Source organism: Phymastichus coffea, unplaced genomic scaffold (genome assembly GCF_024137745.1).
Source record: "Phymastichus coffea isolate CEN01 unplaced genomic scaffold, Cenicafe_Pcof_1.1 PCOF00018, whole genome shotgun sequence".
Classification (NCBI taxonomy): domain Eukaryota; kingdom Metazoa; phylum Arthropoda; class Insecta; order Hymenoptera; family Eulophidae; genus Phymastichus; species Phymastichus coffea.
The window spans coordinates 2,618,530-2,644,492 of record NW_026706829.1 but is presented as its reverse complement, the minus strand read 5'-3'; the positions used below and the strand labels follow the sequence as shown (position 1 = coordinate 2,644,492).

Genomic DNA, 25,963 nt, shown 5'->3' with positions numbered 1-25,963 from the left:
TTTGCCTTTTTCAGGGACTCCTTATTTATTATTTCAATACTGTATCGTTTACTTCGTAACCCAATGTACTCTCTCATTGTTAGTCCTAAAACACTACCTACTTGTTTTGAACTTCGCGCTTAAACATTATTCGGCGTAGAGATAACACTGTTAGCAAACAGTATATCATCGAGTATTGTTTTGCACATAAAGGCAAATATATCTGATTGTATATTCGGACTGGACAAATTAAAATCGGTTGATTACAATTTTTATTTCTAATTTTGCATAAATTATACAGGCTGAAACGGAGTAGATGTTGACTTCTAGGTCAACTATGCCTTTACCTACTAGGGTTGAAACATTGACAATAGTTAATAAGTGTTTATAAAATAACTATTCATCATTTTATTTAATTAGGCAGAATAAAACAATTCGGAGCGAAAGAGCAATTTTTCATAAGTTACTTGAATAAAATATATCGACTAATGAAAGAGGTTCATGTTTTAAGTTTTAAATAATAGCAATTACTATTATTAATTTTTTATGAAAAAGCTGTGACAGCACAAATCAATATAATTTCATATTTTAATTGGGAAAAACAAAATTCATCAAATGTAATATTTTATTTTTATTTTTATAAATTATGTAGGTTGGAACGTGTTAAATCCTGTCTTAGGATTTCTACTTTTGACCGATAGAAGCGCTATCTAACCTTCGGAGATCTGTCATAAAATTATTAATAATGTCAATATTATTATATTACTAACAATCGCTAATCATTAATCATAATCAATCCGACTAATCCATATTATAAATAAAAATTATTACTTATAAGTGTGTGTATAATATTTATCAGTTTATATAAAATAGTTTGTAAATTTACAGGAATCTAAACCAATAAATTGTTAAGTAATAATTAATAGTTAATATTAATTAAATACATATTAATTAAGACACGCCTAAATTAACTAAAAACTGAAAAATTCTGTTCTGAAGTTACATACTATAAATTCAATTTTTCTCCAAGAGAATATACAGCATTGCATTACAAAGATGACTTTACCTTCACTGTCTAAAGTATGTCATACTTTTTTGTAATGTTCTATTATCTATTTAATTAATATAATAAATTTCTATATGTATTAAAAATAATTATTGAAAAGAAAAAATAAACTATTTAAACTAAATTTTATTAATTGTGAGTAGTATTTTGTAGTTGTTTTTGAAGTACTACTGTAAAGACTTGGTAATAGCTATCCTATGAATCAAATGGTTAAAACTACTTGGTACATAGCATTATTTTATTATTAACTATCAGTATTAAAATAAATGAATTCTCATTTTAATCATTTTACATCTTAATTAATATAAATTAATAATTATTTTTTGAACTTTTGAAGACTACATACAAATAAATTTAACAAACTTATTCCTCGTATATCAAAGTATTTAGTATGAAATATATTATTATATATGAAATCATAATTAAAGTCAATATAAGTATCATTTTATTTACATTGTAGAACTTGATTAATACAAATATTTTTGTTTTTATGTTAATACTTTTTTACATGATTTTGGATAAAAATACAAATATGTATTTGTCAAGTATTTGATTTATTTACAAATAATTGTCTTGGTTGAAATTGAAAGATCCATAACAATATCATTTAATAATGTATGTCATGTAAACAAAAAGAATTCAATTGTTTGGTTTGTATATAACTATTGAAATTGAAAATCCAAAATCTATAGCATACTGTTTACCTGTTATGTGCCTGAGTTTGAATAAAAATAAATCGAAGGAAATATTAAGATATCTTTACATAATCATCTTTAATAAACATTAATGTAATAAACATGACTTCTATCAAATAGAATTTTTTTTAATGTTTGTATTATTTTTAGCATTATAAAGTAAATAATGTTTCTAAGTTTTTATCAATTTATACACACACACACACACACACACACACATACACACACACACAAATATAAATGTAATACTGTTTCTATATTAAATGTGAAATTTGAGATAAGAAATGGTTATCAAAAGCTGACAATTTTTCAAAGTAACAATTAAATTGATAAGAGCATAAGAGTGCGTTTAGTATATTATAAAATAGAAGAAACATATTACTAAATTTTGTAAGAACAACTTGTTTGACAAGGCTGTAGGAGAGGTTGATAGGGGATATATATATATATATGATAGATACAAATACATCAGCTAAACTTATCCCATATACCTTTCCTATAATACCTTTTTGTTAATAATTATTAGCTAATAAGTAGACAAAAATAATTTTAATGTATATGCAGTGTGGTACGTATAGATTTTCGTAAAGGTAGTTTTTAGGGGTTGTAATCAGTATATTAGTAATTGTAATCAGTATCAAAAACCACATATAAAGTTGAATTAATTTTATGTTTTGATATTTTCATTGCTTTCTAACTTCAAATTCATGTACTAAGGTGCTCACCAAATCAACTATTGATAGTACCAAACATTTTTATTTGCTGTACTGTCTTTCATAATGTTTAATTTTGCCTTCATAATTTCATAAATAACAATTTTGGTATCAATATATAACATATTTAATACAGCAGGCAATCGAACCTTTTACAAATGAACTTAAAGAATATTGATACTTGCAATTATGCATTCTATATAATATTGAGTAGTTAATATAATGAATTAAATAATTATTAAAAGTACATTTTACATTTAATTAAATTATATTTTCGACATTTTTATTATTTACAAATTCTTATATCCAAAAAGCAATTCCATAATTTAAAAAAAGAGAAATATCTTAGAACCATCATTGTGCATTATTACATAGATAAACTTTTGAATACTTGCAAGTATTAAATCTGTGATACTGATATGATTTGTTAAATCTTTTGCATTTAGTTATTTTATTATTATTTCTAATTTGATCAAGACTTATCAGTTTGTAATTTTTCAGCTTACTAAACCTTGCAGATCATATTAATGTTAAATTTCTGCATGGATATTTTGTAGCTGATGGATAACAAAGCCCAATACATTTTCATATCTATAGAATCTATAGATCTGATGTACCCGAAAAAATCTGATGCATTGAATCTGAATCTTAACTTAGAATTATTCCATCATTTTATGTTTCTCAAATATTCTAACCTAAAAGTGGAAAAACCACGGTTTTTGCTATGTTTGAGCTTCTCTCACATCGAGAATTGTTATTCAATTGCAAATCCAGGTATAGCATCAGACTTCTTTAAGATTAAAAACCACTATCCACTTTCTTAAAACGGATTTTTACAAGCCAAGACATCGTTCTTTGAAATTTAGAAAATTCAAGTTTCAGATGATATGTGGCGATCGCCCCAAATTGCATCGAGTAAGAGCCTATTTTAGATACTTCTAGAGCCTGTAGAAGGCTCGCTCGGAAACAAGATTTGGTGCCGAGAGAGCTCTTCTAGCGACTACTCACTCACTCTCGCTTGCTAATTCACCTTGCCTGGAACGCGTAAGGCAGAAGACCGCGCGCATTCCTTTCGTGACCGTAGAAAGTTTTCTTTGCTGATCCTAGACGTCTAACCTAGGCGGTTCAAGTGTGACTGTATATCGCTCTAAATTAAAGTGCCTTTCAAGAAATGAGTTTGAAGTTCGGAACGTTCAACTTGAACGAAAAAATCGAAATTTCAAAAAATGCCTTCTTATCAAAATTAATCGCTAAAATGCATTACAATAATGATAAAAAGGCAAAACAAAACTATTGGAACCACCTACCACCCTCTAAAAACTACCCTTAAAAATTAAGACAAGGTCGAATATTGCTATATGTTATTTAGTACAAAATAATTAATTATTTTTAACAATAACTATTTATTACTATGTAAAAACATGAGTAAAAATTTTGAGCGCTTGGAAATACCCCGAACCACCCCTAATTTTATTTAAACAGGTGAGTAAGCAAAATTGATATCTTTTAGCTACAATTTGTTATTAGCCACTACATTTTTTCATATTTTCGCATATAATTATTTATTGTCATATAAAGAATTTGGGTACAAAGTTTGAACGAGCGGAACGATACGCAACTACCCCTAAGTTAATTTAACATTTAAAGAGATATCGGTAATTCTAAGTTTTTACGTCCCCATTTGTGCCAGTCGATATTTAAATTTTTTTGCATAACATTCTTGAGTGTCACGTAGAGAAGAGGTGCACGAAGTTTGAGCTCGCGGTACGATATACAACTACCCCTAATTTAATTTAACGACTGATAAAATATAGGGAATACGCAGTTTTTATTCTGTCATTTTTTATTAGCCACTCCTTTTTTTAGTTTTTTTGTATATAATTGTTGAGTGTCTTATAGAAAAGAGGTGTACAAAGTTTGAGCGCGTGGAACGATATGCAACTACCCCTAAATTAATTTAACAATATTCGCAATTCTTAGTTATGATTTTATTATAGAAAACCAAATTCCTCTCTGTATTCATAAGGGCTTGAGACCTTCATGTTAATAATGTTTTAGTTTATATTAACATGGCTGCATTAAAATCGATTTATTTACTTCAGCTTTTTCACTGTCCTTAGTCTATCGACTTGCGTAACACTATTGTGTGTAGGTTTCCTGCATTGTTCTTATTAACTTTTATATCGATCATGCAGTATAATATATTTTAATCAATTGTAAAACAAAATGCGCATTGTTTTACAATATGAATCTATAAATAATCAATCAGTTCTTTATTTTCATGATTAATATTTTCAATAATTATAATATTCAATATATGTTAAAAGCAATAATTTGAATTAATTGAATTTTTTAGATTTTTATCAATCTTAGTCCAGCGACTTACTGTTTTTACAACTTTTAATTCTCAAATAGAAATCTGATTTTGTAGCTGAAACTGAATAGACCATGAGTTTGATGATTATATATGTTAGGAAAAATGAATCTACTGGAGATAAGAAAAATATATTTAAGAAATAAGTTGGAGATACAGTTGCGAGCACTTGCTCATTGTGCTAATCGGACAGAGGCACGATTCTATCTGCCGAAGTGTGAGTCGGCCGCTGCCGCTCTCGCTCCGACAATTGCGATGCGTACTGGAGGGGATACATACATACATATGTGTATCAGTGAGTCGCGTCATCTATGCCTAGTGTTGTAGAGCGCGTACATATATTATATCTCCAGTACCGTACGATATAGTATGTACTATTTCTAACACGCCTCCTTACATTTATATCGTACTCTTTAGTTTAATTTTAATAACGCTCTGAATTTTACAAACTTTTCTTTACATAGGGCTTTTGTAAATATATCCGCGACATTGTCATTCGAATCCACTTTAATAATTTCAATATTCTTTTCTTTTACGCTTTCATGTACATAGTGGTAGTGAATCTCGATATGTTTTGAATTTTTCGTAAAGTTACCGAATTTTCCTATACTTATTGCGCTTACATTGTCCTCATATACTTTAACAGGTTCTCTTAACTTAATTTTGAACACTTTTAACAATTCTTTAATGTACTTTAATTCGCTTACAGCTTCTGACAGCGCAACATACTCAGCATACGTAGATGCTTTTGTAACACACTTTTGTTTTCGCGATTTCCAGTCAATTACATTTCCATACATAAAAATCACATATCCCGAAGTTGATTTTCTATCATTACAATCTCCTGCCCAGTCGGCGTCTACATAACATTTCATAATATCAACTCGTGAGTTTCTTTGATAAACTAAGTTTAAATCTTTAGTTAAATATAAGTACTTGAGTACTCGCAAAGCATACTTATAATGTGTCTCGTCATAACAACTTTGATATCTGCTTAAGTAGTTTACACTATGACTTATGTCAGGCCGCGTGCCTGAACTTACATATAATAATGCACCAATTAAATTCCTATACTTTATATCAGACTTACATTCTTTACCTTTTTCAATCTTTAGATTCGTTTCCATTGGAGTATTATATAACCTACTATTAATTATTTTATAATTTTCTGCTAATGACTGTATATATTTTGTTTGATTTAATTTCAATTCACATTTTGTATAATCATACCTTACGCTTATTCCTAGATATTCTTTTATTTTACCTAAATCTTTCATTTTAAATCTCGCAGATAGCAGTTTTTTAATATTTTCAATCTTACTTTCATTTTTGCAACAGATTAATAAATCATCAACGTAAATTAACAAGTAAATTATGTCTTCCTCTCCTTCGAGTGTGTATAAACATAATTCTACATTATTTTTCTTAAACCCTAGACTTATTAAATACTCATCCAAGCATTCATACCAGTCCCTTGGACTTTCTCTTAATCCATATAATTCTTTCGATAATTTTAGAACTCTGTCAGTTCCATCTTCATACCCTTTCGGTTGATTGACATATACCTCCGTGGTTATTTTGCCATTCAAAAATGCAGTTTCAACATCCATCTGCTCAATTATTAATCCATTTTGACAACAATATGAAAAAAGAATTTTTAATGTTTGATTTTTAGCCACCGGAGAGTATATGTCCTCAATTACATCAGTTTGTTGGAAGCCTCTTACAACTAACCTAGCCTTAAATCTATTATCAGACTTTCGTGTATAAATCCATTTAATATCCAATACTTTTTTGTTCTTTACTTTTTCGACTTTGTCCCAAGTCTTATTTGTGTTTATACACTCTATTTCTTTATCTATTGCCATTTTCCAATTTTTACGATCGAGGCTATTCATAGCCTCCTCAAAAGTACAAGGCGTATCTACTCTACAATAACTTACATAAATATTATGATCTTCCAGCTCTGGATATCTTACAGTTCTTTTCCTTTCTCTTTCAGACCTACGCGGAAGTCTTTGTTCTACAAATTCTAGTTTTTGATTTACAGATTCATTTGCACTTTCAAAAACATTATCATCTAGATCGCTATCAAAATCATTTTCTTCTTCTCTACTTGACTTAAGAGTAGAGGTAGATGGACGTATGTTTTCTAACCTATTTTCTTGCTCGTCAAGACCAATACATTTTTCATGGTGTTCAACAATTTCCACGTGTCTCGCTACAGTTATTCTTCTGTCAATTAGAACTCTATATCCTACTTCACTATATCCTAACAGAATTCCCACTCTGGCTTTTTTATCCCGTTTTGACACTCTATTCTGCTCTGGTATTCGGACAAAAACTCTACTTCCATACAATTTTAAATTTTCAACATTTGGTTTCTTTTTAAAGAAAATTTCAAAAGGCGTTTTTCTCTCAATAGTATTTGCTAATGTGCGATTTTTTAAATATACAGCTGCGCATATTATTTCTGGCCAATAACATTTATGCACCTTCGCTTCAGCTAACAAGCATCGCGCCATGTTCATTATTGTTCTGTTGAACTTCTCTGCTGTCCCATTCAACTCGTGAGTATACGTTGGACAGTTATTCAAAATAATACCTCTTTCTTTCGCAAATTTGTAAAAACGATTATTCAAATATTCCTTTCCATTATCACATCTTAATATTTTTACTCTCTTTTCGGTTAAATTTTCACTTTCATTTATAAATTTTACTATGCAATCAAACACTTCATCTTTTGTTTTAATGCAATAAACTTTAGCAATTTTACTGTAATCATCAATAAATGAAACAAAATACTTTTCTCCGTTAAAACCCGTTGTTTTAAACGGTCCAGAAACATCTGTATGAATAATTTCCAAAATATTATTTGCTTTCTTCCGATTATTTTTGAAAGGTAAATTGTGCATTTTATTTTCTATACAAATTCTACATTTCAAACATTCTGTTTCAAGTTCACTCGGTATTCCCGTTACTAACTGTTGTTTACTCAACGTACTCAGATATCCAAAATTTACGTGACCTAACATCCTATGCCACCTTTCCTTTTGACTCATGTTATCATTTCGTTCAGCGTTGTTTACAAACTTCTCTTTCTTTTCTAATCTACTTTTCATTTTGTCTGTACCTTTCTCTTTGAACGCTATCGCAATCACTTTCTTTTGACTATCAATTACTCTAGCTTCTGATCCTTTTGAAATTATCATATTATCATTATCAGTTAATTTTCCAAGACTTATTAAGTTCATATGCATCTCTTTAGCAAAATAAACATTTTTGATAATTACCTTATTTTGTTTCCCGAAGGACACAAAATAGGTGTGTACTTTTCCAATTTTTGTCGCATTTACAAATCTATTATCCCCTAAATATATTTTTACCGGTTCTTTCAAGTCAACCCAACTTTCAAAATAATTATCATTATTAATTATGTGATCAGAACACCCGCTATCTAAAAGCCAAGTAATTTCAAATTTTTCTTTACCAATCGTTTCGCTACTGTGCGTCGCATTCGCTGTTGCTATCCACGCGCTCGCTCCGTCGCTGCTCTGCTTGCTTGTTCTCGCGTGTTGACTACGTTGTCCTCTACCGCGGCCTCTGTTATTGTTGCCTCTGCCACTTCCGCCGCATCCTCTGCCACGAGCCATGTCTTGCCATGTGCCTTTGTTCGCTGCCTGGCCGCCATTTTGACATCCTCTTGCGTAGTGGCCGACTTTTCCACATCTGTAGCATTCGTCTTTCTTCTTTGCTGAGAATGCATTTGAACTCCATTCTCCGGGTTCCTTTGGATTTTTCATCTCTGCCAGCTTGATTTTATTCCTCACATAATCAGCTGTTTGATCTTCTTCCTTTAATGTATCAATCAAATCGCCAATATAACTATATGAATCTGGCAAGGTATTTAACATATAATTTAATTTTTCTTTTTCACTTAATTTCGCACCTGCGGCTTTTAACTCATTTACCGTTTTTTCAAACTCATTGAAAAAATCCTCTGTACTTACGTAATTATTTAATTTTAATTTTTCCAGTCGGTTTCTGCAAACTATTTGCAAAGCCAAACTCTTTTAAATACATACCATCGAACTTCTTCATTATACCGTATGCCGTTTCTTCATCTCCCACAAACTCCAACTGTTTGTTTGATATAGCGCTATAGATATGATTCATAGCTTTCACATCTCTTTCATCCCAGTCTTCTGGGATGAAAGAGATGTGAAAGCTATGAATGTGTCTGTAGTCATTTTCTGTCTACTTATGACATCTTCACATTTTTTGAATTTCAAGTACAGTGTGATCCTCTTTTTCCACATACTATAATCTTGCCCATCAAACACGGGTATGACAATTTCACACTTGCCTGCCATGTTTTCTTCTTATCGGTTCTCGAACGTTCCTTCGTGTTCGGACCCTTTTTCTTAGCTTACCCGTTTCTGCCACGTGTCCACTTTCGACGGATTTAACTTATCTAAGTTCCCCGAAGGTTTTCTTAGACAAGTGTGACAAGTTAACCACGCTCTGCTACCATGTTAGGAAAAATGAATCTACTGGAGATAAGAAAAATATATTTAATGAATAAGTTGGAGATACAGTTGCGAGCACTTGCTCATTGTGCTAATCGGACAGAGGCACGATTCTATCTGCCGAAGTGTGAGTCGGCCGCTGCCGCTCTCGCTCCGACAATTGCGATGCGTACTGGAGGGGATACATACATGTGTGTGTATATATATATATATATATATATATATATAGAAAAAGGTCACTTCGGCGATATTTTTTATTTCCATAGATAGAACTTATAATGTGATAGATAGGTTTATTATGATTAGTACACCAACGAAAAATAAACGAATTTGCTATCTATGGCTTTTTACGCTATCTATAGCTACTTGTATAATTGATGGCAATTTGGGGAGATTTTAAATATCTTCGAACGGATACCAAAAACGACATGAAAAATACATTGAAAATAACCGTTTTATTAATATATCAGTAACTATGTATACAAATTCACGAAGAAGAGTTTTATGTGAACGATTGGCAAAGAAAGCGCATGCGCAAAATATATGACAATGTGTAATCGTAGCAAAGATGAATGGTGTGAAAGTGTCGTGAAAGTGCGTATTAACTCTATCAGGAGCATTTTTCTGCTGCACTTATCTTAGACATGAAACCGTATATAAGGCTTTTCGGAGCCGCTGATTACGAATCTGAAGTTCGATTTTCAAAATTCACAATCTCGACCCCAATATGGCGAATATAACTATCAAACATAAGCTTATATAAATAAAAATTACTATACTTAGGTTTTTGGGGTGGCTGATTCCGAATCTGCAGTCCCATTTCCAAAATTAAAAATGGCTGATCCAGGATAATACCGATAGGACAAGGCCATTGTATACTGTATGCCGTACGGTTGTAGTCTATGTAAAAAAAAGAAAATCCCTTACACTTATCGAACATATACACTCCCGCCCAATAATCTTTGCCCACCTGAGAACAAAACGACTATAACTTTGAAACTCCATATCTCGGCTGGAAATACACCTACAGAGCTCTGCGGGGGCTCATTTAAAAGGGTTTTTCGAGCACTTTTCAATGGTGTATATTAAAATCATGCTTAGATATTTCCCTTGCAGATAGGGCGGCGTCTATCAAAACAAAAATTACGAAATTTTTGCTTTGTCTTTAGCCACTTGCCATTTCGAGAAAAAAAATCGTAGAAAAATTCTAAACATAGCATTTTTTAGCTCTTTTTCTGCACTATCCAAAACACTCATTCAAAAATAATTTTCGTCTAAATTCAGCGATTATATGAGCATTTCATTCAAAAACAGCATCTATATTCATTGCTCTGTATCTCGGAAAATTCGAATTGTAGAAAAAAATTTTCTTGGAAGAAAATGCTCTATTTTGTAAGTAGAATACGTGAACGAAATTCCATAATCATATGAAAACATTTTTTTTTCAGTCGTAATATCAAGTAGCCTAATTTTTTCAATATTTCACTTTGGAATAATAAAACAGATCATTTATACTCGAAGCTATTCTTGCTAACTATTGCTTTTACCATTTATGTGAAATCCAATAACTTGATAACGTTTACTAAAATCTCTCGGTGCCATACTTCAATAATATGTTACTATGGTAAACAATTTTTTAGAAGATTAGAACAACATTAAAAAAAAATTTTTTTCATCAATCATTAGTTATGTCAGTTTTGGTAGATTAGATTAATTTTTCTACTTAGATTTTTCGTTGATCGAGATTTGCATACAATTAAAATTTGTCTACAATTAATAGAATAGCTTCGAGTATAAATGATCTGTTTTATTATTCCAAAGTGAAATATTGAAAAAATTAGGCTACTTGATATTACGACTGAAAAACAAATGTTTTCATATGATTATGAAATTTCGTTCACGTATTCTACTTACAAAATAGAGCATTTTCTTCCCAGAAAATTTTTTTCTACAATTCGAATTTTTCGAGATACAGAGCAATGAATATAGATGCTGTTTTTGAATGAAATGCTCATATAATCGATGAATTTAGACGAAAATTATTTTTGAATGAGTGTTTTGGATAGTGCAGAAAAAGAGCTAAAAAATGCTATGTTTAGAATTTTTCTACGATTTTTTTTCTCGAAATGGCAAGCGGTTAAAGAAAGAGCAAAAATTTCGCAATTTTTGTTTTGATATTCGCCGCTCTATCTGCAAGGGAAATATCTAAGCACGATTTTAATATACACCGTTGAAAAGTGCTCAAAAAACCCTTTTAAATGAGCCCCCGTAGAGCTCTGTAGGTGTATTTCCAGCCGAGATATGGAGTTTCAAAGTTATAGTCGTTTTGTTCTCAGGTGGGCAAAGATTATTGGGCGGGAGTGTAATCGAATACGGGCTTTACCGGGCACCTTGGTGAAAAACGCGACTGTTGATTGTCGACTGACATTCGATGTCTTCTTTCGATAATTTAGGTTACCGAAACTCTATGTCACTTATGTTTAACCACAACAAGTTGATGGCCAACTTTTCATAAGCATAATCCCATGTACCTCAAGTATATAGAGCCATTTACCGGCTTTACCGGACACCACGATGGGATGATTCTTGGGTCTAGTAGAAAATTGATTTGCCTAGAGAATCCCGATAGTACAAGGACATTGACTTCTGTATGCCGTACGGTTGTAGACTATGTAAAAAAAAGAAAATCCCTTACACTTCTGGAACATATAATCGAATACGGGCTTTACCGGACACCTTCATGAAAAACGCGACGGTTGATTGTCTACATGCATCCGATGTCTTCTTCCGATAATTCAGGACGCCGAAACTCTATGTCACTTATGTTTAACCACATATGCCCATGTACCGGCGTTACCGGACACTACGATCGGATGATTCGTCGGACTAGTAAAAAATTGATTTGCCTGGAGAATACCGATAGGACAAGGAAATTGAAAACTGTATGCCGCACGGTTATAGGCTATGTAAAAAAAACAAAATTCCTTACACTTTTTCGAACATATAGTCGGATACGGGCTTTACCGGACATCTTGGTGAGAAGAATTGCTTATGGATGTATCGCTGCGACCGAGATTTTGGTCCATCCATACTTTCTTATATGAGTCTTGGCACTTGCGATTTAGAGGCTTTACGGGACACCTTGGTAAAAACGCGACTGTTGATTGTCTACATGCATCCGATGTCTTCTTCCGATAATTTAGGTTGCAGAAACTCGATGTCACTTATGTTTAACCACATATGCCCATGTACAGGCTTTACCGGACACCACGATGCGATGATTCCATGGGCTACTAGAAAGTTGATTTGCTTAGAGAAGACTGATAGGACAAGGACATTGAATACTGTATGCCGTACGGTTGTAGTCTATGTAAAAAAAAGAAAATCCCTTACACTTCTCGAACATATAATCGAATACGATCTTTACCGCACACCTTGATGAAATGCTCGACTTTAAATTGTCTACATGCATCCAATGTCTTGGTCCGATAATTCAGGACGCCGAAACTCTATGCCATTTATGTTTAACCACAACAAGTTGTTGGCCAATTTTTCATAAGCATAATCCCATGTACCTCAAGTATATAGAGCCATGTACCGGCTTTACCGGACACCACGATGCGATGATTCGACGGACTAGTAGAAAATTGATTTGCCTAGAGATGACTGATAGGACAAGGAAATTGAATACTGTATGCCGCCCGGTAATAGGCTATGTAAAAATAACAAAATTCCTTACACTTCTCGAACATATAGTCGAATACGGGCTTTACCGGACATCTAGGTGAAAAACGCGACTGTTGATTGTCTACATGCATTCGATGTCTTCTTCCGATAATTTAGGTTGCCGAAACTCTATGTCAATTATGTTTAACCACATATGCCCACGTACCGGCTTTACCGGACACCACGATGGGATGATTCTTCGGTCTAGTAGAAAATTGATTCGCCTAGAGAATCCCGATAGTACAAGGACATTGACTACTGTATGCCGTACGGTTGTAATCTATGTAAGAAAAACAAAATCCTCTACACTTCTCGATCATATAGTCGAATACGGGCTTTACCGGACACCTTAGTGAAAAACGCGACTGTTGATTGTTTACATGCATCCGATGTCTTCTTCCGATAATTTAGGTTGCAGAAACTCTATGTCACTTATGTTTAACCACATATGCCCATGTACCGGCTTTACCGGACACCACGATGCGATGATTCGACGGACTACTAGAAAATTGATTTGCCTAAAGAAGACCGAAAGGACAAGGAAATTGAATACTGTATGCCGCACGGTTATAGGCTATGTAAAAAAAACAAAAATCAGTACACTTCTCGAACATATAGTCGAATACGAGCTGTACCGGACATCTTGGTGAGAATTGCTTATGAATGTATCGCTGCTACCGAGATTTTGGTCCATCCATACTTTATTATATGAGTCTCGGCACTTGCAATTTAGAGGCTTTACCGGACACCTTTATGAAATGCTCGACTTTTAATTGTCTACATGCATCCGATGCCTTGGTCCGATAATTCAGGACGCCGAAACTCTATTCCACTTATGTTTAACCACAACAAGTTGTTGGCCAACTTTTCATAAGCATAATCCCATGTACCTCAAATATATAGAGCCATGTACCGGCTTTACCGGACAGCACGATGCGGTGATTCGACGGACTAGTAGAAAATTGATTTGCCTAGAGATGACCGATAGGACAAGGACATTGAATACTGTATGCCGTACGGTTGTAGTCTATGTAAAAAAAAGAAAACCCCTTACACTTCTCGAACATATAATCGAATACGGGCTTTACCGGACACCTTGAGGAAATGCTCGACTTTTAATTGTCTACATGCATCCAATGTCTTGGTCCGATAATTCAGGACGCCGAAACTCTATGCCATTTATGTTTAACCACAACAAGTTGTTGGCCAATTTTTCATAAGCATAATCCCATGTACCTCAAGTATATAGAGCCATGTACCGGCTTTACCGGACACCACGATGCGATGATTCGACGGACTAGTAGAAAATTGATTTGCCTAGAGATGACTGATAGGACAAGGAAATTGAATACTGTATGCCGCACGGTAATAGGCTATGTAAAAATAACAAAATTCCTTACACTTCTCGAACATATAGTCGAATACGGGCTTTACCGGACATCTAGGTGAAAAACGCGACTGTTGATTGTCTACATGCATTCGATATCTTCTTCCGATAATTTAGGTTGCCGAAACTCTATGTCAATTATGTTTAACCACATATGCCCACGTACCGGCTTTACCGGACACCACGATGGGATGATTCTTCGGTCTAGTAGAAAATTGATTCGCCTAGAGAATCCCGATAGTACAAGGACATTGACTACTGTATGCCGTACGGTTGTAATCTATGTAAGAAAAACAAAATCCTCTACACTTCTCGATCATATAGTCGAATACGGGCTTTACCGGACACCTTAGTGAAAAACGCGACTGTTGATTGTTTACATGCATCCGATGTCTTCTTCCGATAATTTAGGTTGCAGAAACTCTATGTCACTTATGTTTAACCACATATGCCCATGTACCGGCTTTACCGGACACCACGATGCGATGATTCGACGGACTACTAGAAAATTGATTTGCCTAAAGAAGACCGAAAGGACAAGGAAATTGAATACTGTATGCCGCACGGTTATAGGCTATGTATAAAAAACAAAAATCAGTACACTTCTCGAACATATAGTCGAATACGAGCTGTACCGGACATCTTGGTGAGAATTGCTTATGAATGTATCGCTGCTACCGAGATTTTGGTCCATCCATACTTTATTATATGAGTCTCGGCACTTGCAATTTAGAGGCTTTACCGGACACCTTTATGAAATGCTCGACTTTTAATTGTCTACATGCATCCGATGCCTTGGTCCGATAATTCAGGACGCCGAAACTCTATTCCACTTATGTTTAACCACAACAAGTTGTTGGCCAACTTTTCATAAGCATAATCCCATGTACCTCAAGTATATAGAGCCATGTACCGGCTTTACCGGACAGCACGATGCGGTGATTCGACGGACTAGTAGAAAATTGATTTGCCTAGAGAAGACCGATAGGACAAGGACATTGAATACTGTATGCCGTACGGTTGTAGTCTATGTAAAAAAAAGAAAACCCCTTACACTTCTCGAACATATAATCGAATACGGGCTTTACCGGACACCTTGAGGAAATGCTCGACTTTTAATTGTCTACATGCATCCGATGTCTTGGTACGATAATTCAGGACGCCGAAACTCTATGCCACTTATGTTTAACCACAACAAGTTGTTGGCCAACTTTTCATAAGCATAATCCCATGTACCGCGAGTATATAGAGCCATGTACCGGCTTTACCGGACACTACGATAGGATGATTCGCCGGACTAGTAAAAAATTGATTTGCCTGGAGAATACCGATAGGACAAGGAAATTGAATACTGTTTGCCGCACGGTTATAGGCTATGTAAAAAAAACAAAATTTATTAGACTTCTCGAACATATAGTCGAATACGGGCTGTACCGGACATCTTGGTGAGAAGAATTGCTTCGAGCATTAGAGCGGTTACCGATGGCGTCCTACTGAATTGGAACATCATACTTGTACTATTAGAACAACAGGAGACTACCCCAAGTCTGTATACCTAGTAATAATATTGAGAACATCCCACCGGACATATAAATAGTTAGACCAGCCTATTCATATTACGTGTCGCAGAAATCCGGTTCCAATGAATGTTGGTGTTGCCCACGACTATGCTGCATAGATAGAGATTACTTTGTATTTACCTTCGCCAGTCCATTCATATTACGTGTCGCGGAAATCCGCTTCCAATGAATATTGGTATTGCCCACGACTATTGAGTATAAATACATATTACGTTGATTTGATCTTCGAGCACAAGAGTTTGTTACCGAAGGCTTCCTACTGGCTTGGGACATCATACTTGGACTATTAAATTAACAGGAGACTACCCCAAGTCTGTATACCTACTAATAATATTGAGAACATCCCACCGATTATATAAAGAGTTAGACCAGCCCATTCATATTACGTGTCGCGGAAATCCGGCTCTAATGAATATTGGTGTTGCACATGACTGTGCAGTATAAATACATATTACGTTGATTTGACCTCCGAGCACAGAAGCGGTTACCGATGGCAGCCTACTGGTTTGGAGACAGAGTATTCGGAGTATTCAAGTAAGGTGACACTACCGTACACTGTATACCTACTAATAATACTGAAAAAATCGACTGGACTTATAAATAGTCTGGCCAGTCCATTCATAATACGTGTCGCGGAAACCGGTTCCAATGAATATTGGTGTTGCCCACGACTATGCTGCATAGATAGAGATTACTTTGTATTTACCTTCGCCAGTCCATACATATTACGTGTCGCGGAAATCCGTTTTTAATGTATATTGGTGTTGCCCATGACTATGCGGTATAAATACATATTACGTTGATTTGACCTTCGAGCACAAGAACGGTTAGCGTTGACGGCTTACTCGCTTGGAGACATCATATTTGGACTATTTAAACAACAAGAGACTTCCGCAAGTCTGTATACTTACTAACAATATTGAGAACATCCCACCGGACATATAAATAGTTAGACCAGCCCAATTATATTACGTGTCGCGGAAATCCGGTTTCAATGAATATTGGTGTTGCCCACGACTATGCTGCATAGATAGAGATTACTTAGTATTTACCTTCGCCAGTCCATACATATTACGTGTCGCGGAAATCCGTTTTTAATGTATATTGGTGTTGCCCATGACTATGCGGTATAAATACATATTACGTTGATTTGACCTTCGAGCACAAGAACGGTTAGCGTTGACGGCTTACTCGCTTGGAGACATCATATTTGGACTATTTAAACAACAAGAGACTTCCGCAAGTCTGTATACTTACTAACAATATTGAGAACATCCCACCGGACATATAAATAGTTAGACCAGCCCAATTATATTACGTGTCGCGGAAATCCGGTTTCAATGAATATTGGTGTTGCCCACGACTATGCTGCATAGATAGAGATTACTTAGTATTTACCTTCGCCAGTCCATTCATATTACTTGTCGTGGAAATCCGCCTCCAATGAATATTGGTATTGCCCACGACTATTCAGTATAAATACATATTATGTTGATTTGACCTCCGAGCACAGAAGCGGTTACCGATGGCAGCCTACTGGTTTGGCGACAGAGTATTCGGAGTATTCAAGTAAGGTGACACTACCGCACACTGTATACCTACTAATAATACTGAAAAAATCGACTGGACTTATAAATAGTCAGGCCAGTCCATTCATATTATGTGTCGCGGAAATCCGGTTTCAATGAATGTTGGTATTGCCCACGACTATTGAGTATAAATACATATTACATTGATTTGATCTTCGAGCACAAGAGTGGTTACCGAAGGCATCCTACTGGCTTGGGACATCATACTTGGACTATTAAATTAACAGGAGACTACCCCAAGTCTGTATACCTACTAATAATATTGAGAACATCCCACCGGACATATAAATAGTTAGACCAGCCCATTCATATTACGTGTCGCGGAAATCCGGCTCTAATGAATTTTGGTGTTGCCCATGACTGTGCAGTATAAATACATATTACGTTGATTTGACCTCCGAGCACAGGAGCGGTTACCGATGGCAGCCTACTGGTTTGGCCACAGAGTATTCGGAGTATTCAAGTAAGGTGACACTACCGCACACTGTATACCTACTAATAATACTGAAAAAATCGACTGGACTTATAAAGAGTCAGGCCAGTCGATTCATATTACGTGTCGCGGAAATCCGGTTCTAATAAATATTGGTGTTGCCCACGACTGTACAGCATAGATACAGATACTTTGAATTGACCTCCGAGCACAGATGCGGTTACCAATGGCAGTCTACTGACTTGACGACAGAGTAATCGGAGTATTGAAGTAAGGTGACACTACCGCACACTGTATACCTACTAATAATACAAAAAAAATCGACTAGACTTATAAATAGTTAGACCAGCCCATTCATATTACGTGTCGCGGAAATCCGGTTTCAATGAATATTGGTGTTGCACACGAGTATGTATCATAAATAGAGATATTTTGATTTGACCTCCGAGCAGAAAGGCGGTCACCGTTGGCAGCCTACTGGTTGGGCGATAGAGTAATCGGAGTATTCAACAGTTGAGCAATCGCATTCATATTTACTTGTCGCGGTAAAATGGTTCGAATGAATACTGTTATATGCCTCGGCTATTGGACATTAAGCATGGATCAGCTATATGTAGTTATATATCTTGTATTATAATCGATGAGAATAAGAGATTTGGTACATTCGGTGCATTAAGATTTTGGTGTTAGTAGCGTATTATAGTTACGTTTTGTCCAGTTCATTGAACGAAAAGGCATTTAATGTCTGTTCAAGTCGTAAAATCATAAGTTTTTCTATGTAACGGGATGATATTCCCAAAAATCTCCAAATCATTTAGCATAAGGCATACCACTTTTCGACACTGTCTTTACGATGCTTTATTAACTTTTCTCTTTATTGGATTCAATATTTCGATATTATAACTCAATATGAAATGTGTCACGCTACAGATAAAAGAGTGCTTGTAGCTTGTAGCTTAGATGCCTCTAGAAAAAGGCATTTAATGCCTGCGTGAGTCGTAAATGAATCACGTATGTTATAATTGATGCGATCTCATTTTTAAAAATGGCGGAGGCATATTTTGCTACACTTTGTTTACCACGCTGTTTTAAATTCTTACTTTATTTGATGAAGTAATTTATTATTCTAACTCAAGTTGGAAAGTTATTGGCTGCTCTGTAAGATTTTTATAGCATTCGTAGTCACATCTCTGACACACATTTTCGGCTACCGCGCTGTTAAATTAAATTTCATAATTCGGAAATTGGGTTATTGGAAGTTCGCTAAACTGACCAATTCCAATATTGGCACTTTGAAGAACTCGCCAAACTGACCAATCGTATGATGGCAATTTGAAGAGATCTCCAAACTGCCGAAAAAATCGCTGAACTGACCAATAATTGAAAAAAAAACTCGCTGAAGTGACCTTTTTCAATATATGTCTGTCTGTCTGTGTGTGTGTGTGTGTGTGTGTGTGTGTGTGTGTGTGTGTGTGTGTGTGTGTGTGTGTGTGTGTGTGTGTGTGTGTGTGTGTGTGTGTGTGTGTGTGTGTGTGTGTGTGTGTGTGTGTGTGTGTGTGTGTGTACATACATGTATCAGTGAGTCGCGTCATCTATGCCTAGTGTTGTAGAGCGCGTACATATATTATATCTCCAGTACCGTACTATATAGTATGTACTCTTTCTAACAATATAAGTTCTTTGGAAGTTTTATTTGGTTTTAAAATATTTCCTACAATGTTTACAAATAAATAATTCGTTTTCTCCTGGTTCATTTTCAAATTTTCTTTTTTTAAACCGCCTGTTAACTGCAACATTCTCTTCTTCATCCGTATATTTTACCAATACTTGTGTACTGCAAACATCTTTTTTCACGTTTTCGTCTGCAATATTTGCATTGGATTAATTCCGGTTTTATATTAGAAAAGCAATAAATATATATATATTCTCCATATTGTCTGATATTAACAGAAGATTATGTGCTACTTTTAGCCTGTACTTGTCAGGATTAAATGTGAGGCTGAAATCTTTTGCATACCCTAAACACTCAAAGTAATACATTACGTATGATCTACAACTGTAACCATCGTTACAATTTTAGTATAGACGATTATCAATCTTCCATTTTTTCCATTGGATCTTTTGTAACTGATTGAATGATGAGTTTGTATGTTTGATAAAGTTTTCAAATGCCTTTGTAGCTCGATCTTCATCGTCACCTTTACCGTAAGGATCTAAAACACATACTTTTTCTTCACTTATGTTTGCAACGAATAATTGCCAATGACTATTTAGTAAATAAGGCGTTAGTAATAGGTTTTCAATAGGAAATGTAAGTGTATTTATTCTTCGATCTGTGCATTTCCTTCTTCCGCTGTATTCTTCCAATATTATCGATGTATTATCTGTAGATATGTAAGTTACACCTTTCCATTCATCTATCCAAGTAGCTACATAAGAATCTATAACAATACCATTGATCCATATTTTATTTTTTAGTGTATGAAATTCTTGAGCTCTTAATTCATATGTATTTATTATTACTAATTTCTGACTTTTATATTTAGTTACAGCAACGTTATAAGAACGAGAATTAAAGTAATAATATGCATCTTTGACAACTTTATTTGGATACTTTTCTACAACTCTTCTTTCACCATTTTCTTGGTGTTCCACGCATTCTGTACTGTCTCTTTTGTATATCTTCTTTCATCTATTCTTCTGAATGATTATCAATACTCATATTATTAACCCATTAAAGCCCACGCTAAGACTGGTTGAGATAGCGACAAACAAACTGTGCTATCTTTTGCATAAGTGAAAAATAAAATATACGTATTTTTTTTTATGTTATTTTCAATTGTTTATAACAAATTATTTAAACAAATTACAAAAAAATTCATAATTATCAAAATCTAAATGCGGGAATCGATTCTGGAGGTGAAATCAAGACGAAAACCTATATAACACTTTTTTGTCAGAATTCAATTTGTTAGTGTAACGTAGGAATAAACAATTGCATGTTGGGGAGAAAAAGTGACCATGTCAAGTCCCAAGCAAAATCTATCTGGAATAGCAAAAAATAAACTGTGCTATCCTTTGCATAAGTGAAAAATAAAATATATATATTTTTTCTTATGTCATTTGCAATTGTTTATAACAAATTATTTAAACAAATTACAAAAAAATTCATAATTTTCAAAATCTGAATGCGGAAATCGATTCGGGGGATAAAATTGAGATGAAAACCTATATAACACTTTTTTGTCAGAGTTCAATTTGATATCTTTATGTAGAAATAAACTATTGACAAATAAGTGTTTTCATTCTCACACATGGTATCTGGAATCATATCAGTATTTTTTACTGATAAATTTTGAGATCTTATACTGTAATTGGATAAGTTTATTTCATTTCGTAAATCCTTCCGTGTTAGAGATCACGTTTGAGTGGCGGGCTAACGGTTGAAAACATTTATACATTGGATCTATTCTTTGAAATAATAATTTCGGAAAACTTTTAGTTTTTATTTTGTTCTAAATTGGTAACGTTACTGATAATGCCGAGACGGAGAATTAGCGATCTACCAAATTTAGTTGAAGATTCTGATAGTGATGAAGGTCAACATATTGATATAGCATTCATTCCTAATGAATATGAAAGTTCAGATGGAGATTCGGACGGTGATCCAAATGAAGATACATTATCAAATGAATTACCATCAGGTTCTTACGAACATGTTAAAAGTACATACACAAGTACTCAGAAATTGTTGGAACCGAATCATAAGTACAGTTGGAAAAATGATGCTTTGAATGATATTTCTCCGCATGTCGAGAGCAACTTCAATATTTCACCTATTTCATCATTGCAATCCAAAAATGCTTTTGAGTTGTTTGAGGTTTTCTTTTCGAAATCAATGAAAACCATATCATTGAAGCCACTTCTGAAAATCATTTTGATTTATGTATGGATGATCTAGAAAAATTTATTACAATCATAATGATTACTATCTTCAATTCTAGAAAAAGTATTCGTGATTACTGGTCAAAAAAGCGAATACTTCAGTGTCCAGTAATTGCGGAACTTATGTCTAGAAATAATTTCGTTGCCATAAAAAAGAACATACGATTCTATAAACTTCAAGAAACTGATCAAAATGATAAAGTCTGGAAGGTTAGAACTCTGTATGATATGTTTCGTGAGAATTGTATGCAATTTGGTTTCTTTGACTATAATTTATCAATAGATGAGATAATGGTAAAATACTTTGGTAGGTTTGGTATCAAGCAATGTATAAGGAATAAACCCATTAGATTTGGAATAAAAGAATGGGCAGTCTGTTCTTCTGATGGGTATATATATGATCTTGATATTTACACTGGTAAATCAGGAATCGATGAACGAAATCCTTTAGTTGCCGTTGGTTTAGGGTCTAGAGTGGTGATAAAGTTACTTTCGAATTTATTAGAAAAAACACAGAGAGAAGAACTGAAAAAGTATCATATTTATTTTGACAACTTTTTCACAAACCCAGATCTTATGATTCATTTGAAAAAAAATGGTTTATCGGCGACAGGAACTATTCGGCATAATCGTGTGAAAGTGAAAGTCGAAATGCCAAAAAAAGCTAAAAGAGGATACACTATTTCAATGCATGAAGTGAATTCAAAATTGAATTATATTACAGTTATGGACTCAAAGCCAGTATCGATTCTCTCTTCGAAATATGGAAATGAACCAAAAGTTGAAATGCAGAGATGGCAGGAATCATCGAAAAAATCTATTCTTTTTCCTCATTGTTTCTCTATGTATAATGAACACATGGGTGGCGTCGATCTACATGATCAACACTGTAATGCTTTGATGCCTACAATTCGAAGTAAGAAATGGACATGGTGCCTTGTATTACGGCTCATCCAAGCATCCTTAGCAAACGCTACAGTGATTTACAATAAGTTACATCCAGACGAAAGAAAAGGTTCCAAAGATATTGTTCAAGAAGTTTGTGAATATTATATTGACAAGTTATCTTCCAAACGTCCCCCCAAACGACAGAAACAGAGTGAAACTTCATCCCAAGAACACGTGATGAAACATGGGAGTCTTAGGAAATGTGGAATTTCAACATGTCGGACAAGAACGGAATGGTATTGTGAGAAATGTTCTATGCCTGTTTGCAAAAGTCATAAAGAAGGACATGGCAATGAACAATAATTCAATCCCACCGATTATATTTACAATAATTCATGCCAATATTGATGGATAAATACAATAATTAGCTTCATTTTATACGATTTTTTGAAACACTCTCAGGAGGCCGAATGTTTCTTCCTTCATTACAATAACTAATTGGCCTCTGACAGAAAAGTGTTATATAGGTTTTCATCTCAATTTTATCCCCCGAATCGATTTCCGCATTCAGATTTTGAAAATTATGAATTTTTTTGTAATTTGTTTAAATAATTTGTTATAAACAATTGCAAATGACATAAGAAAAAATATATATATTTTATTTTTCACTTATGCAAAGGATAGCACAGTTTATTTTTTGCTATTCCAGATAGATTTTGCTTGGGACTTGACATGGTCACTTTTTCTCCCCAACATGCAATTGTTTATTCCTACGTTACACTAACAAATTGAATTCTGACAAAAAAGTGTTATATAGGTTTTCGTCTTGATTTCACCTCCAGAATCGATTCCCGCATTTAGATTTTGATAATTATGAATTTTTTTGTAATTTGTTTAAATAATTTGTTATAAACAATTGAAAATAACATAAAAAAAAATACGTATATTTTATTTTTCACTTATGCAAAAGATAGCACAGTTTGTTTGTCGCTATCTCAACCAGTCTTAGCGTGGGCTTTAATGGGTTAATTTTTACATCCTGCGTTGGAATTGTCTCACACGTAATTTCTTTATCTTTATTAGTAAGATCTATTATATCAAGATTTTGACGATCATCTCCTTCGAATTTTCTTTTGTTCGTTAATTTATCTGAATTCTATTTTTTATCGGTAGCCGTAAGAGCACGTATTTGCAAATAATTTTCTGTTATTTTCTGTGCCATCAACTTTATTTTCGCCGCAGTTGTACTTTTACTTATTTTTCTTCCATTAATCTGTACTTTCTGTAATTCTTTTGTATCTAAATCATTCTTTAAGTTTTCTTCTACTTTAAGTAATTTTTTTGCTTCATGAATAATAGTTGATGCATTAAGATGGCTCTTTTTACCATGTTTTTTGATATTTATCTTAGTGTCTGCTGACGACTTTCTTTCCCACGTCTCTTTTAAGTACGGGTTAGCAACAGTTGCTGGATATTTAGCTTTCTTATTCGATAATCTGGTTCCTTTTATACATGGGTTGAGTTTAATGAAAGCTGCCGTTTCTTGTCTGCTTTTATCTAGTACGCGTATTACATCGCCAATACAAGACCTAGTATTTCCATTCAAAACTTTATTTTTATAACTTTTGTGGAGCTTTCGATGTAGGCATTACTTACTCTTGAGATAGTGTTATCTACTAAATCCAAATCTAATCCACTCAACATCACTACATACGGAATCCATTTTTTTATAGCGTATTCAACAAATTCTGGAGCAAAGTATTTATTCGATACTGTTTTTGGAATTTCTTTTTCGCATTGTATTTTACTACCATAGATTGTAATGTATTTCTGGTAATAACGTTGATAAAACGGTGATTGTTTGTAGGTGGCACGGTTGAATAAATCTTCACTAGCCACTATCTCAAAATCTTCATTTGTGTTGCCAAGATCCACTTTCTTTATAGTCGTCATTTTCATGTTTTTTAAATTTGGGTATTAAATCTGATTTTTTAATCAATAATGACTGCAATGCATTGATACTATCATTCGCATTTTTTTCTTCTGTAGTCAGTAAAACGTTACGAATATTTTGAAATATTTGGTCAATTTCAACAAGGCTTCTGCACAAGATTAATAAACAAATACAATCTAACAAGAAGCTATGTACGTTCTTTTTTTCTTTTTGGTCGTGCATTTTATTATGTTCAAAACGTGAAAAATTGACTTTCAAGTATCGTGAAACTGGGTGTGCAAAGTGAGCACAGCATATTTTTACAACAATAAATCCTTTAGGTGGTAATGCACCTTCTGCACAGAAAGTATACAAAATGTCTATATACTTCGGTAATAGAATATTGTTCCATTCTAACAACAATGAGTGAATGAATACCCATGACCAATCAGTAACTATACATCGTAAAATTGGCCATCTTTTTAACTTTTCCATTACAAAATTTCTGTATTCTTTTAGCCATTTACTAATTGATGAAACGCCATGTTTAGATGTGATTGTATGCGTTATTTTGACTATTGCTGCATCATGTCTTATTAATATATTATAGTAATAGATCTTCTTACAATTCAGATCCTGCGGATTACGTACTACAGATCCCGTCGCATCTATATGAAGTATTGCATTTTTTATTTCTGCTAATACATTCAACTCTTGTTCTGCGTGCATGATAGCAGTTAATGGCAGTTGTACTATTCGCAAAAAAGGATCTTTTAGTTTTGCATGTTCCATCCACAATTGAAAAAGATCGGATCAGTCCATTGACTCCAATTTACACTGATTTTTTATTTTTAATTCAGATACGGCTTTATAGACTGTTAACGTTTTTCTTAATTCTAGCGAGTGGCCGCCTTCGTACAGACCTGTGTCAATTTTGGTAATTATTTTATTTATATGATCTGAAATACCTCTTCTTCCACATATTTCAGCCCATTCTTTGCTCAGTTGTTTTCTCAATGACTTAAAACATCGTGTCATCGGACTAACTTGATGAACTACTTTCAATTCTTCTGTACACGATACTTCTAAGACAGCTACGAGATCATCCATATGATGAAACCTGAAT

General features: G+C 33.9%; 1 protein-coding gene across 3 annotated transcripts in view; it reads left to right on the top strand.

Annotated features, from left to right (window-relative positions):
* The first annotated feature begins 225 nt into the window (after positions 1-225).
* LOC131675263 (epidermal growth factor receptor substrate 15-like 1) overlaps positions 226-25,963 on the top strand; it is an 875,349-nt gene continuing 849,611 nt past the window's right edge. The window contains exons 1-2 of one of the 3 annotated variants that reach the window (XM_058954182.1): positions 227-476; positions 868-1,059. In XM_058954182.1, the coding sequence (XP_058810165.1) occupies positions 1,036-1,059 (24 nt within the window). In that variant the 5' untranslated portion in view covers positions 227-476; positions 868-1,035. Of the gene's footprint in view, positions 477-513; positions 1,060-25,963 lie in introns of those variants that run through there. The other 2 variants (XM_058954183.1, XM_058954181.1) reach the window with 2 other exon arrangements.